This window comes from Equus quagga, chromosome 8, assembly GCF_021613505.1.
Source record: "Equus quagga isolate Etosha38 chromosome 8, UCLA_HA_Equagga_1.0, whole genome shotgun sequence".
In the NCBI taxonomy this organism is placed as follows: Eukaryota; Metazoa; Chordata; class Mammalia; order Perissodactyla; family Equidae; genus Equus; species Equus quagga.
This window is the reverse complement of record NC_060274.1, coordinates 114,227,594-114,243,953: the sequence shown is the minus strand read 5'-3', so window position 1 is coordinate 114,243,953 and position 16,360 is coordinate 114,227,594. Positions and strand designations below refer to the sequence as shown.

General features: G+C 35.0%; 1 protein-coding gene across 1 annotated transcript in view; it reads right to left on the bottom strand.

Moving 5' to 3' along the window:
* Nucleotides 1–16,360, bottom strand: part of NUP205 (nucleoporin 205) — an 82,623-nt gene that overhangs the window by 36,693 nt on the left and 29,570 nt on the right. The window contains exons 14-23 of the mRNA XM_046669582.1: nucleotides 14,982–15,032; nucleotides 13,922–14,131; nucleotides 11,098–11,197; nucleotides 10,532–10,669; nucleotides 9,233–9,422; nucleotides 8,346–8,466; nucleotides 8,112–8,193; nucleotides 7,659–7,823; nucleotides 7,200–7,324; nucleotides 1,426–1,540 (exon numbers count right to left, since the gene is read on the bottom strand). Of these exons, the coding sequence (XP_046525538.1) occupies nucleotides 1,426–1,540; nucleotides 7,200–7,324; nucleotides 7,659–7,823; nucleotides 8,112–8,193; nucleotides 8,346–8,466; nucleotides 9,233–9,422; nucleotides 10,532–10,669; nucleotides 11,098–11,197; nucleotides 13,922–14,131; nucleotides 14,982–15,032 (1,297 nt within the window). The remainder of the gene's footprint in view (nucleotides 1–1,425; nucleotides 1,541–7,199; nucleotides 7,325–7,658; nucleotides 7,824–8,111; nucleotides 8,194–8,345; nucleotides 8,467–9,232; nucleotides 9,423–10,531; nucleotides 10,670–11,097; nucleotides 11,198–13,921; nucleotides 14,132–14,981; nucleotides 15,033–16,360) is intronic.

Below are 16,360 nucleotides of genomic sequence, written 5' to 3'. Positions count from 1 at the left end.
AAACTCTGAGTCTGTCTTACTTTGACATTAATACAGAACTTAATACCCCCAAAACCCCCAAGTAATTTTCAAATATTTAACTTGCAAAAAGAAAAAAAGTATCATAGGGGCTGGCTCGGTGGCATAGCAGTTAAGTTCGTGCCCTCCACTTCAGCACATTGGGGTTCACTGGTTTGGATCCTGGGTGTGAACCTACACACTAATTATCAAGCAATGCTGTGGCAGGTGTCCCACATACAAAGCAGGGGAAGGTGAGCACAGGTGTTAGCTCAGGGCTAATCTTCCTCCAAAAAAACCCACTATCATACAGTTTGATTTCACACATTTTTAAAAATTAAAATAAATTTAAATTGCATAACTTTATGATATCTCAAGATAATCAAGGACATTTCGTTTAACATATAATTAGATTTGGGAATGACTTACACAGTAAAAGTTTTTGAATCTAATATTATTTTAATATGCCTGGCTAAGTTATGAGCATAAACATAAAATTCACCAAATACTATACTACTACTAATTATAATAATGGGCAAAGCTAGAATGATTTTAAAATAACAGATATCATAATAGGCACGATATTAACTTTTCTTTCTAATTAGGTATAGAAGAGGGTTTCTTAAAACGCTTCTTATATAAACAAAATCTTAAGGCTAAAAATAAGATACACTTATTATAAAGTGAAAATTTTTTTGCCATTAGAAAATTACCAAGGGTCTCTCACACCATTGCTCTAAAAAGTAAATAAGAAGCTGATAATTACTAGTAATGGAAATTTAGTATGAAAGCTGTGAGCCCAGATTTCCTAAAACATAAAAATGATACAAAATAAAATTAAAAAAAAAACTCAATAGACCAACACTGTCTGGACATAATATGAACTCAGAAAATTGTTAGAAACTGATCAAAAAGAAAATTATATAAAGTAGAATCCTATAAAACATAGGTAGTCTAGGATAATTGTGTTGGTCAGGTCAATAAACTAAGTTATAAATAGTTTCCACCATAATTAGTTTTCTATTTTTCATTTCAAGACCTGAATTGGTTTCAATATATACACAAGAAACAAAAGTAAAACAGAGAGTTTTACAAAACAGTTATCACTCAAAAAATCTAAATTTCCAGAATCTTCTTATATATTTTCTTATCCCTTCAGCATAATTTTTAAATTGTATTCGTTAGTAAAAGGATCAAATTCCATCCTTGAAAGTCTATTTTTAAAAAATTTTATGCTAGCAGCTAAAACATCAGGTTTCTTTAGCACAAATTACAAAAGGAACCCTAAGTAAAGAAGCTGCAAAATAACAAAATAAGAAAATAATTCCACAAACACTGTAACTGCTAACCCCAAATGTTGTATAAATAAAATCACTCAACATGGACTTTACAAATTTGTTATACTATTAAGGGAAAACAATGTCCTACCTTTGTTAGAAAATGGTAAATGCTGCAACTGAGAAAATAAGAAATCCTGGCTGGTTCTCAAGTATCTCATAGTAGGACCAGATGTATCAGAGCATGCACATAACTGATATATCACCTAAAGAATTATAATAAAACAAGAAAATCCCCAAATCAGCTTTTGTTTTTAAAGATCGGCACCTGAGTTAAAAACTGTTAACCAGTCTTTTTTTTTTTTTTTAAATTGCTTTTTCTCCCCAAAGCCCCCCAGTACATAGTTGTACATATTTTAGTTGTGGGTCCTTCTAGTTGTGGCACGTGGGACGCCACCTCAACATGGCCTGATGAGCAGTGCTGTGTCCGCGTCCAGGATCCGAACCGGCAAACCCTGGGCCGTCAAAGCGGAGTACGCAAACTTAACCACTCAGCCATGGGGCCGGTCCCAGTTTTTTTGAATTATACATTTTAAGATAAAATGTGAACTTAACTATAATAAGTGGAAACTAAGACCCATCAATAACTCAAGCAAAATGGAGGAACACATGTGTAAAACAGAAGCTGAGGGTTGTAAGTAGTCCTTGGCACCCTAATTCAAGAAAATGTATTGAAATACGGTTGAAGAGTGCTGATGCCATTATTGCAGGACTAAACTTGAAATCGCCCTCAATGTATTTATTAATATACATATACATATACTTAATTTTTATCAAGTTTGAGTATTTTAACTATCATTAGTAGCAAACTACTTGGAAGTAACTTCTGAAGACCAAGGTTACATATTCATCAGCTGATGACAATGTGGGGACCAGAGGAGCTCTTGCAGGAATCTAACCCTACATTTTCCCCAGGAGGAATGGTTCAGCATTTGCTGTGACTTTATAAAATGAATAATGACAACTGACTGTAAATCCATGTCTAGAAATACATTCTTAAAAAAAATACAAAACAACAAAAAGTAACTAAAGATATTCACTAGAGCAGAGTTAAAAAACTGGAAACAACCTAAGAGTAATTTACACTGTAGAAGCAAAAAAAACTTTATGAGGGGATACAAAACTGTATGTCTGCTGAACATAACTAAATAATATGTCTACATAAGGAAAAAGATAAGAAGGGAACACAAGGTAACACAAATAGTTCTGCTCTAGATGTATGTCTTTCAAACAGCTTTGATATTGTTTTTGATACTCTATAAATAAAAATTTAATAAGCTAATATTGAACTTCTCAAAACAAAAATTAGCTATTCACATTAGATGGCAAGTGAAGAAGATACAAGAACACAGCCTCAAAGACGTGGGAGAGGTAATACTGTTAGAGGGAGACAGACACAAAAAGTGCGTCCCAGAGAACTATTCAACATGGAGGCGGAGGTCGCTAAGCTGGAACTGATGAAAAATCCAGTTACACTCTTAAAGGAATTGTCGGCAATAAAGTCTCGATACCAAACTTTGCAGGCATGCTTTAAACCAGTTGCTATTGAGCAGAAGGAGACTAAGAGCCGAATTTGTGCTACTTTCAATAAGACTATGACCATGATACAGGAACTACAAAAGCAAACAGACCTGGAGCTATCATCACTGACTGAAGAAGAGAAAACTGCAGCCGAGCAATTAAAATCTCACATATCAGATTTATGAAGCAATGGACTTGCAGAAGGGAACTCTAATGGAGAAAAGATTAATTCCAGAGAGACTGAGGAAGATGTCTTGTTAGCACTTGATAACCAGAGGTGGGGGGTTGGTGAAGGAGGAGGGGATTTGGCCTGGGTGACTGGATAGTGTGCCTCTCACAAGAGAGGGAAGTACAAGAAGAGGGTAGATATTATATTAATAATTAGACAAACGGATGGAATGGGAATAAAGGGATTTAAAAAAATATATGCACATATTCTCAGTCTTACAATGCAAGGAAGTCTCAATACTATTTTGCCTTTGTTTTTGTATAATTAGGATAACATAGATGTCCTGGCCTACTGTAAAAGAATGTTTGTGTACTATCAGTCAGTCAGATGTGAATGAGCATGCTTTGGAAATTATAGAAAAAATACTTGTATTATATTATACATTATATATGTATATAATTTTATTTGTGAAAATTTTCCTTGCAAATGGACTCACATTATTGGTGAGACTAATATGTGACCTATAGTCTCCTACAAAATCTAACTTTAAGGGCTGGCCCAGTGTTGTATTGATTAAGTTTGCGTGCTCTGCTTTGGCAGCCTAGGATTTCCTGGCCTGGATCTCAGGTGCAGACCTACACACCGTTCCTCAAGCCATGCTGTGGTGGTGTCCCTCATACAAAATAGAGGAAGATTGGCACAGATATTGGCTCAGGGCCAATCTTCCTCACCAAAAAATAAAAACCCCAAAAACCTAACTTTAGTAATAAGCTGGCTTTTCCAAGACAGCCTCACGTTTATTTTGTTCTTATTCCCTCTGCCTGCTAATGTTGACCAGCATGAGCTCTACTTTCAAATGCTGTTTTAGATGGTCCCTGTTGTATTTCAATACTACCTTTGTTCTCTTTCAGCCTATATTACTACAGTTGTTCATTCAATATGAAAGGTAAGAAACTGAAATCAGAGGAGCACTGGTTGCCAGTTTGTGTGTGTGTGTGAATTTCCCTATTTATTTTGAATAACTATCGCAATAAGGTAATTATTCAAAGTATGGACAGATCTTGATACAAAGATGTTAATCAGAGTTATTTATAACAGCAACACATACACATTCAGCTAATGCTATGTAAATAGGAAAGGAAATCATGGTCTATCTATACAATAAGAGGTTAAGTTGCCAATAAATTATTATTGTTAATGTTTTGGGAAATGCTGAAGCTATGCTAAATGGGGGAGAAGAGAAGCAGATAATGCAATTTTGTAGTTAAGGTTGGGCTTTGGAGTCATACCTGAGATGTAAATAGGCGGTTTTAAATTCTAGCTGTGTGACCTTGAGCAAATTATTTAACTTCTCGTTGGAAGCACAATGAGATGGTAAAGTGTCTGGGTTTGATATTTAGTAATCCTTCAATAAATAATATTTCCATATATGTAATAAAATATGAAGCATTGAAAAGACTAGGAAAAATGCATCAAATTTTAGTTCTGCAAGTTATAGAATTATACTTTTATATAATTAAGGAAATTTTTGTCATGAGTGTGTTATTTGTCCATTAACAAATTTATAACAGCTGACAAACTGGTTTGAGGGAGTAGCTTCAATTAAAATTGTCCTGTCTAATTGGGAACTAGAACAGAACAGAAAGCTCCCCTTTTTTAAATTACAGAAAAATAAGTCATACCTTAGTAACATACTTTCTTTAGTACTTAGGCAATTAATAGTAAGGAAGTCCCTGTTGTGGGATGGCTTTGGGATATGATATTGATTGGTGGGATTGAAAAATGGTAGTATCATGAGGTCATAAAATGTTCATAGTGTTAAAGTGGTTTTGCTTTCAATAGGGAAAAAAACTAGATTGTACTGTTTTACCTTCCTTCTCAGTCATCTTCTAAATGTTGGTTCTTTCCCTTGTCCCCCTTAAAACTGTTCTCTATGCACTTCTTTATATATCCATTTGTTTCTCAAACTTCACTTATTGCCTCTTTGTGGGTAATTCTGAAATATAACTCTTGCACTGGATCTAGATCCATATTGCCAATAAAAATATTTACCTGACCATTCAAAATTGAACACGTCCAGAATACTTACTGATTTTATTTTGTTAATGGCCACTATTGTGTTAGCTGGAATTAAAAAATTTGCATCCCTTTCTTTATCTTCTTGGTTGATAAAATCTGTAATTCTCTCTCTGAAATTTTCATAGTTTCCAACCTCCACTTTATCTTTACTCTTACTACTCTAATTTAGAGCTTTTATTTCTCATCTGGATAATTGTTTTCTCTTATATGACTATAGTGTTCTTATATTCTTAGCTGTAAGTAATAAAAATTAATTTTAATTAAGTTGTATTTTAATGCAACTTTAAGAAATTAAAAAATACGTGTGCCTAATTTCTCCAGAAGTAATCTGCAAACAATGTCTTCAGATGTTTCTACATGTATACAAGATTTTTTTTTTTTAACAAAAATCGGCTGATACCATACATTGTACTGCAGCTGCACTTAGTCTTTTTCATTTTAAATATATTTTGGATGTCTTCATGTCAAAAAAAAAAAAAAAAAAGTGCGTCCCAGAAGCACAACAAGCCGTGTTACAAGGGTACGCCCAATATCCTTCCTTGTTCCCAAGGCGAGGCAGGAAAACTCTCCATCCTTAAAGAGCAGAGAGCAAAGGCACAAGGCTCAGTCTCAACCTCTTCACCCAGAAGGCCTTGTATTGCTGGATGATGAAGGTATCAATAAGCCTCAAATTATTTCTCTTTAGTATAATGAGATTTATTTTTAAACTAAAAGCTCTTCTTAGAAGTTTACATTTTTTTCTGAAGTAGAGTATAAACCTGTAGGTGCAGGAAGAATATTTCATAAAAAATTAAGCAGTGCTTCTTGTTAAAAATGCAGATTCCGACTCAGCAGGTCTGCAGTGGGGCCTGAGATTTTGCACTAATAAGCTCCCAGGAGATGATGTGAGGATACCAGTCCACATTTTGAGTAGCAAAGTCACACAGCATATGTAATAAACGGGCAGACTGCTAGTACAGACATGTTTTGCTTGGCCAATACAATGATTTAAAAATCAGAGGCTATGGCAAACCAGGGCCTGCATTCCGACATGGCAAAAATGAGCAGGGGCTGAGTAGCAGGGCACATGCTCTTCTGTCTGTCAGATTCTCCTCTCCCTCCCTCTCCCCACACTTTTGTTTTAAATCTGGCTTCATTCACTTAATTCACTACCTAACTCCTTTAGCCTAGATGATTAAGCTTATCAATTGCTTCTACCTAAGTATGCCAAATTCTGTAATACCATACTAAAATGTACATCAAGTGTGTTCCCTCATGAAGGAATAATTAATTTTGATTCACAGGAAGACCTCGCTGTAGTACCGTAAGTAAAAGGCTATTTGGACAACCAAGGGGCAAAAGAAAATAGTAAAGAATCACAAAAAGAAAAACAGGAAAATAACAAAGAAAAATTTCTACGTTACTAGAAGTTGATACATTTCTTATCATGAAAATTGAAGCAGGGTGTCATTTAAATTGAGAAATCAGGCTTATCTTATAAAGCCTAAATCTTAAAATACATATAAAATGAATAAAACAAGAAACAAACACAAGTAAAACAAAAGTTCTCATTACAGTTTAAACTTTACACTAATTTGACTTTCTACCACTTTACATATATGTATAGGGCTGCATAATTGACGTGATTCTTAAAAACTGCTTTCACTTACATCCTTACATTCTCATTTAAGTCTCAAAACAGACCCTTTCACAGATTAAAAAAACTCAGGGAAGTTTCATGGCATGCCCAAGGTGACTTAGCTAGTTAAGGGGCAGAGAAAGGAACCAGAGGTCTTCTGACCCAAACTCACTACCCTCTCCACCAAAAAGAAACAACTTGAAACACAGCATCATTGGAAAGTCTCTACATTATCTGGTCGAAGTTCATCACAAAAATCCAATTTCCCTCACTTTTTAGGTGATCAACATATAGGATCTGTAGATCTATAGGATCTTGGGGTTTGTGCTTTATGGATTTTATCTATAAGTGAGACTGGTCAAATTACAAAATGAACCCATTTCAACTCGGTCTTGTTATACTTTCGTATCTGTGGTGTATTGAAGTCTCTAGTTAAGTTCCTTCTATTAAGCGTTACAAAGTGCAGCCTCCTATATACCTGGTAACACAGCTCAGCGAGTTGAGGAGATTCTCTCACTGCCACCGGGCCTGTTCTCCCTTCAGTTCCTTTCTCCAAGATGTTTAAGATGGCATGAAGGCATGTCCGAGGGCAACCTAACACTCCTACATGAAATCAAAAGGAAATTCAACTTTTCTTTTAAAACTTCTGCATTAAAAACCTTAAAATACCTTTACAAAAGTTAAACTCCATAAATATATGCTTACTGTAAACATTCTTTCAAATATTGATACAGAAAATTGATAAAGACTAATTTTCTAAGGCTTAGTGTGTCCAGACTTGATCTAAGTCCTAAAGGTCGACCCATTACATTAGATTACCTTTCATACATTATTTATTTCTTTCATTAACTATCCCATGAGCCAAGAATTCAATAAATGACCATTTAGCTACATAAATATGAAAAGAAATAAATGCCTGTGTGTCTTATGGCTATACCTGGATCTTGTAGGTTTGTGGTACTGACAGGTTTCTTCAATTCAAAGCCCAACAGATAGAGAGCAAGATTGGGTGGATTGCGCTCCAGAGAGGTGATAAGAAGATTCAAGATGTGGATTCTTGTTTCATGACGGATTCCAGCTAATTTCTTTTCAAGTTCTGATCCTTAATGTGGAAATCACAAAACAAAATTACAAAACAATAAAAAGTTAACATAAGTCAAATTTAAAAATATAAAACTTGTATTCCAAATTTCCATGTTCTCTTTAGTTTCAGTTTACCTAATTAGCCATGATATTGAGTTCGGATTTGTTTACAGGGTTTCCCAAAAGCTCTAAACAGTTAGGCTAGAAAATTCTCAAATTTCTCATATCACCACTAGACAGTTAACAGTTTTCCTTATATTAAGAATTTACATAAAGTAAAAAATATATACGTTTGTCTAAAACATACCCTCTTCCAGACGTACAAATTCTTCTGCGTCTTCACTATCCAAGCACTCCACAAACCCAGCCATCAGCTTCTGACTTACACTCTGAATCAAAGATTTTAAAAATGACAACTTATACACTTATTCTCAGAGAATTTTTCCACAAACAAGAATAAGATTTCTCCATAGACACTGTGACTTCTGTACGTGCTCAGAATGCACCAAAAAATAACAACAACAACAACAAAATCAGTTACCTGGTCATGTGTGAAATCTCCAACCAATTTTATCTGAATGTTGGAGTTGCAAGAGATACAGCAGAGGATCTTGGCACTTTCAAAAGCCAGTTCTGGATTAGTATTGCCATGATAGAGATATCTTCAAAACAAGAAAACATTTGAGGATTTGAGGAACAATGTGATGAACCTTTTGGCTTCTCACTATTCTCAATAAAGAACATTTAGAACCAGTGCTTCTCCTACCCATACGCAATATTGGGTAAATTAGACAAAGCTTTCCCCTTCTAACCAGATACACCCTATTATGAGTTCAATCACGTTCCTCCAAAATTCATATGTTGATATCTGAACCCATAGTAATTTTATTTGGAAGTAGGGTCTTTGGAGATGTAGCCAATCAAGTCAAGAGCAAGTCATTCGGGAGGGCCCTAATCCAGTGACTGGCATCTTTATAAAAAGGGGAAATTTGGGGACACACACACACACACACACACACACACACACACACACACAGGGAGAATGCCATGTGAAGCTGAAGGCAGAGATCAGGAAGATGCTTCTACAAGTCATGGAACAGCAAACATAGCTAGCAAACCACCAGAAGCTAGGATATATACAGGAAAAAGTTTGCTCCCAAGCCCTATCCTCTATATCATCCAAACATCCAATTCCCCGACATAAGACAAACAATATTATGTCATTTTATACTTAGAAATGTTTAGGACATAGAATAAATTAGGAAGAAAAAGAACCTTTAAGGTTCTGTGGAGCTGAAGAAGGCAAGAACAAAATGAGCCCCGCCCCATCCCCCCTAAAGCACTGCGTGAGGGATCTGACTAGATTTGGAAATCAAAGCCAGAATGCCCATCTGATTCATCATTTTTCTACCTACAAATGTAACTTACCTGGCAATATTCACCACATTATCAGCCTTCTTAGTTCTGGGATTGATTCCCTGCAGCAGCTGTTCTAAAGGAGAGACTATGAGAGCCAGCTGACTCTCTCTCAGAAGATCCATAAACAGATTTTCCTTCTGTAGAGTAAGATTGAGAAGTGCAAGGCAATGCTGTACTGCTTTCTCCAAGTGTTTCTTCCCTATAAACCCAAAATTGAAGTTAGAAAGTTCTGTATGAATCTTAGAAACTCAGTCACTTCTTAGGAAAGCAAGATAAAGGACAAATTCTAGGCTCAAAAAGCCCTCAAGTTTTCAAACTTTCAGCAGCAACTACACAAAACTGCTCAACCTTGCAAGTCATGATTACTTTTATGCAATGGCTTCTCAATTATTTTTCTTATATCTTTACCCTGATTATTTAGAGCAATGGTTCTCAGATGGGGGTGATTCTGTTCCCAGAGGACATTTGGCAATGTCTAGAGACACTTTTGGTTGTCACAACTGGGGAAATGCTACAGGCCTCTAGTAGGTAGAGGCCTACAATGCACAGGACGGCCCCCACAACAAAGAATTATTCGGCCCAAAATTTCAATGGTGCCCAGGCTGAGACACTGATTTAGAGTAATACATACACACTCTGGAAAATAAAGAAGCTGAAAATATAAACAAGGATCACTTATAATCCCTCCATTGAAATTTAAAATACATGGGCTCTGGAGCCAAACTGCTAGGTTCAAACCAAGCCCTGACACTTACTGGGGAAAGATATGAAACCTTTTTGTGCATCAATTTCTTTATTTGTTAACTGGAAATAACAGTATCTATCACATAGGGCTTTTGTACAGATTAAATGTGTTAACACATGTAATGTGGTTTTAAAAGCACCAAATGCATAGTAAGTATTCAATAAATGATAATAATTAGTAGTAATAATGATATTAAATGAAATGTACTGAACACTATGCATCAGGCCCTACAGTAAGTACTTTCACAAATACTATATGGAAAACAAAACAAAAAGTACTTAGATTTAAATGTAGGCATGTTAAAGATTATTAAAGTGAAAGAAAGATATAATTACGTATAAAAGACCCTGCAGTGAGACAGTTATAGTGAGAGCCTGTGTTTTAGTCTGTTTCACTTTTAATATACTTTTACTGTATGATTCACTGAAAATACCACTGTTGATAGAGAGAGAGAATCTTACAGTGAAAAAGAGCTTCAGAGATCATTTATTTCAAACCCCCAGTTTACAGAAGATAAAAATATCAACACTGTTTTCAAGACATGAAGGCACTCAGGTACATACCAGGGAAAGGGGCATAGGTATCAAGCTGCTTCACGCCTTCTTCCAGTAAACTAAGAGCAAGCTCCAACATTGGTGACTCATTCAGAAGATGATACATCAGACTAAATCCTGGTGGCTTATAGGCTATGATTTCTTCTCCTAAATAGAACATAACATAGTCCAGGAGATGGTGAATTAGTATTTTTGTCACATCCTTGGTTTATATGAAATGTATGAGACTTGTAAATTAAATGGAAGGCAAGTTTCAATTTAGAGACAATGATACAAACTGTATATACAGTGGTAATTCCCAAAAGGGCTGATCTGCTCATAGCAGTTAGTCACCTGTTATATGTTAACTCATTAAAGAATCTCTAAAGTGGTGTCCTTGTCTTCCATTCAGTAAAATTTTACTTTATTTCCTCTTGCTCAGAACAATTAAAATGACTAAAACAATGCAACAAGAAAGATTAAATTCTAATTTAATTTATAAACTTAGAAATAATTTATATCTCACATAATTTATAAATTATAAATAGCTTTATAAATAGCCAACATTTTGTTTGAAAGTAACAGAATTAAATTACCTTGTAGCTCCACAAACTGGTCTACAAAATCTTCGAGTTGAGGCTCATAATCTCTGAGCAATTTATAAAACACCTCCAAAACAACCTCAGCAACTTCCCACTATAGAAAGACACAAATATTTCAGTAACAATAAAATAGCCCAAGGTGATAGCCTTCCTAGGCTTTTTATTCCTCCCACTTTTCTCCAGAAAATGAGTGAAGTCCCTTGTCTACTTTATTAATTTATGATAAGTACTATAGAAATCCCAATTCATTTTGCTTTATTTTGCTAAATGATAACGTATTGGCTAATTTTTCAAGGTAAAACATTTGTAAAAGCATTACTCTTAAAGAAACATTTCTATAGCAGATATTTGGGCTTCATTCACAAATCTAAAGCACTTAGTAAATCTAGTCATATTCAATTTATAATTAAATAACACCAGATTTGGACACTTCTCCAAAGTGTCAAATATTTCATAATGTTCTCTAAGAATCTCAGCTGGAAATTATCTGAGACATCATCTCATCTAATCGCCCTTATTTCACAGGTGAATCAAGTGAAGCTGAGAGCAATGAATGATTCCCCAAGACCATAAAGTTTGGCAGCAAATGTACTGGAAGTCAAGCCCTGGCCTTCTAATTCCCAGAACAGCGTTCTATCCCATGGCTCTAGCCAAAGAAATTAAGAAGACACAATCATTGGTAGGCTTGCCCCAAATGACCCCATTATCACCTCTTTGTTAAAAATACTTTTAAAAGCTATGCAACAACAAGGAAAAATAATTATGCCAAAGGAAAAACATACAAAAATGTACAGTGAAATTAGAGTTTTGTTTAAAAAATCCATTGCATAGAATTTTAATAAGGCTGAGTATGGTAACCGTTGACAGGATGGTTTTTAAAATCATTATTTCCACTGCACATAATTTTATCAAGGCTAACTTTGGGAATTGGGACTATACAGTGTGATTTTTTAATTATTATTTTTAAATTATTCACTTTTCCATATTTTGCAAAATTTTTAAGGTCACTTATTTAAATAAACAAGGTTTCGCACCACATAATGTTGGATTTTAGAGTTGATAAATATATACACTGCCTCTAACACTGTTATTTATCTCAATCCAAATCACAGTTTTAGTGCTCTAAAATCTAGTGATACAAGTTAAACCTGAAGAACACTTTCAAGTGAAATAAATTCACAAAATTGAGGGAGAATTTCTTAGGGTAAATGTGTCGTGTGGAACTGAAATCACTGGTAGCCGGGGAAAGCAGCAGCACTTGAAATGTAGATGCGCACGGGTGCAAAATAACACCAGGAAAGAACATGGTGACTTAACCTCTGAACACTTGGGTCATAATGACCTTTTTAAGAAAAGACAAATAGGATATTTAAAACAAATGCAAAAAAGTACCAGAACACTTTGAAGAGATCGAAATTATCAGCAGCCATTATTCATCTGAAATGACTTATGAATAAGGCATAGTTCTGTTACTATTTTCACCCAATAAGGAAATATATGTTAACGAGGTAATTCTAAGGCTTAAATAAAACGTATACCCCTTCAGCGTTTATTTTTACTACCTGAGAAGCAAAACTTATAAAGCAATTGACAAAAAATGAACTTTAGTTAATTGGGACTATTAGAAACAAATTATGTCCAATGATAGGGTAATGAATAAAAACACTATGCTAGATACAAGTAATGATTATGCAGTCATTAAAGAGATTGTTTTCAAAGAATCTTTTCATGGCATGAAAAAAATCCTCATGACACTACGTTTAGTGGCCAAAAAAGGATACAAATTAATGTAACTAATTATCTCAATTTAAGTATATATGCATAGGAAAAAGATTAGAAATAGTTATCCTTCCTTTGGCAATAGGATTATGGGTGATATAACTTCTTCTTATATTTTTCTGTATTTTCCTAATTGTCCCAAATTAGCATGAACTAAATTATTTCTATAATCGCTAATACAACAACAAATAAACCCAACAGGTTCGAAAACAGCAAACTATAAAAATAAAGCAGAAATGTCTCTACAAGATACATCCAAGCGTATTCTGTGAGGTAGTAAACAGTATTATAGACTAAAGTGAATTACGTCAGAACCTGGAAGGGTCTCTTACATAGCTTAGCGGTTATGAGCTTGGATCTGGAATCAGAGTCCTAGGTTCAAATCCTGGTCCTGGACCTTAGGCAAGTTCCTTAACCTTGCTAAGCCTCCATCTGTAAAATGGGAATATTAATAGTACCTGCCTCCCAGTAATATTGGAATTACATACGATGATATACACGATAAACTCAGTTGTGAGTGTGTTGCAACCAGAGCAAATATGTACATAAATGTCAGCGCTCCCTCAGCTTCTATCCATCCATAGCATCCATACCTAATAGATCATAATATGCTTTCCCTCTAAGCCAAGAATCCACAACCCAGAAGTGCTATTAATCAATAGAAATTGGTGTGCAAGTTTAAATTTGTTTCAATCCCTAATCTAAATCATCCCATTAAAGGATAGTGTTTTCAACTGACAAAGGTGTAACATTTTTGGTTCAATTTTGGTCAAAATGTGTTCAATTAAGGATCTGAATGACTATGAATTCATATCAGTTAAATTACTGATCACTAAAAAAGTCAGTGCTTTGGTTTTAATGTGCAAATTTATGTTTTTGATGCATATAAACTAATCAGACCATGGACATTTCAGTATCAAGACTATAAATTTTACTACCTTTCAAAAGCTAAAATGAATTTATAGCATCTTATACTTTTAATGAAAGAAAAAGCAGCAATAAAGGAATAAAGAGAAAAAAGTTTTTCTCTGAACATAACCTTTTCAGCTGCTCTCCGGTAAGCTCTTGTGCGGAATCGGAGAAACACAGAATCTCTAAGGAACTGCAAATAAGGGTCAAAGCCAGGGGGCCGCAGTCCAGCGCCCAGATTAGAAGGAAATGAGCTCTCCACCAGGGTACTAATAAGCTGGCAAAAGGCCCGAGTCAACGGGTATTCCTCACACCGCGATTCTATTTCATTTAGTTCAACCTTCCAAAGAAAAATAAAGAAAATTTAGTAATATACAACTATCAGCTATAAAGCGCAAAACATTTTGCAGACATTAACTCATTAATATTGCTAATAATATCACAACAAAAGACACTTAACAGATATTACCATTTTTCATTTAGAGGAAAAGACACAGAAGTATTATATGAATCTAGATCAATCGGATGGAAGAATTTAAAATTCCCACATATTGTTCCCAACTTTAAATAAAAAATATAAATCTTATATGTTTCTTTAAAAAAGAGAGAGGGAGGGCCTGTTTGGTGGTGCAGCGGTTAAGTGCACAATTCCGCTTCTCAGTGGCCCAGGGTTCGCTGGTTCGGATCCCAGGTGCGGACATGGCACCACTTGGCAAGCCATGCTGTGGTAGGCATCCCACATATAAAGTAGAGGAAGATGGGTATGGATGTTAGCTCAGGACCAGTATTCCTCAGCAAAAAGAGGAGGATTGGCAGTAGTTAGCTTAGGGCTAATCTTCCTCAAAAAAAAAAAAAGAAAAAGAAAAAGAGGGAGCAGAGACAGAGAGAAGAAACTAAAACATGTAAATTCGTACCTCAGGTTGACCCAAGTAACCTAATTAAATTGAGTTCAAACCAAACTTTCAGTTTGGATGGCTGCCATGTAACTAACATCCTTTTCCAACTCTGAAACCTAAGGTATTTTGGTTCTTTTCATAAAAAGTTTCAATTCCATTTCAATACTGATCAGAAAACCCTTCAAACGAAAATATGTTAAATTTGAAAATTACAGGAACTTAAGAGGGTAAGATAATTTTTCTTAGTCTTTTTATCATGTGAATATAGCATTTAAACTAAAAGGAAAACTTTACCTCAATACCAATAGCTTGCCTCTGGCTTGGAACCCTTACGGTCTGAAGTATCTTAAAAATAAGAATGAGATGTTAGGAGCACTCCTCATTCAACAAGGAAAAGCAGTGGCTCTGCAATATAACAGTCATGCCTTACCCACCACATCCACACATCTTACAATGTCAATTAGAAATGACAAGCGAGAAGTCTGATGGATTTTCATTAGCAATTGTCTCAGGTTCAGGTAGAACTTCTAATTATCCAGGCTTCAGAAAACTAGTAATTTCTAAGTGCACACAGGATATGTTTCCAGCAAATTTCCTCTCAGATATTCTAGAAATGAAGCTTGAAAGGATTTATGAGATGAAATCTCACCAGTATTCAAGGCACTGATCTGTTTACAACCCACTGTTCTGCTGGCACCAGAAAACCAAGAAGTAAATTTGTTAAGAACAGGTTTCTTATGTGGGCAGAAGTTTGAGTTAAGATGTTCTGTCCTGACCTTGCTAGGGGCATAATTAACTATACTTAATGTCATTTTACTTAACTATCTTGCAAGTTGAGAATATACTATTAGGTGGAACCCTTTAAAAAAAGTATTGCTCTAAAGATAGAAATAATCTAAACCCAGTCACATTTCATCTTAGGTATAAAGAAGCACTAAGCACTTAGAACACTGACAAGTACTGATACACTTCACGAATGAAAAAATAAAGTATCGATACTAAACAAAAAGTGGCTCAGCCTCTCAGCACATATCAACTCCCTTAATTTTTGCTTTTTTAATAAAGTATCATTAACATCTTCAGGACACATATGTTAGAAAATAACTAGAATACTCCTTCAAAAAGGTTGCTTCTATGAATGCATTCGAATCACAGGCTTCCTTATGTTGCATTATTTCTAAGGCAAACACATTCCATCTAACCATTTTCCTAGAGATAGCTCTATAGAGCACATTCTTTTTCCTCTTTTACTTTACCACATATAGAGTAACTATAGATTGACAGAAAAATTCCAATAGTTCTTATATCTAAAGAAAGAGAAGTTGATAGTTCACTCTTCTGGTATGAGTCAGGAAGGGTGCAGAAGGGAGAAGCAGAAAAGAAAAACAGGCATTCCCCACATGTAATGAGGACAGATGACTTCTGAAGGCTTCTATCAGCCTGGTCTCAAAGAGAGAGTTGAGGAGTTCTGTCCACTTATTAATATCTTACAGACACTGAAAAACAAAGTCTTAAGAGAAGAACCAATCTCCAGTAACCTAATGAAGTTGTCAACAGATCCAAGAGAAAAACCCAAGCTTACTTTCTGATGTTATGCTCGGTACCAAAACCTTAACTTTCCAAGTGGGAAGTTTATGGTATACTACAAGTTTCAAATTGGATGTTCTTGCTTC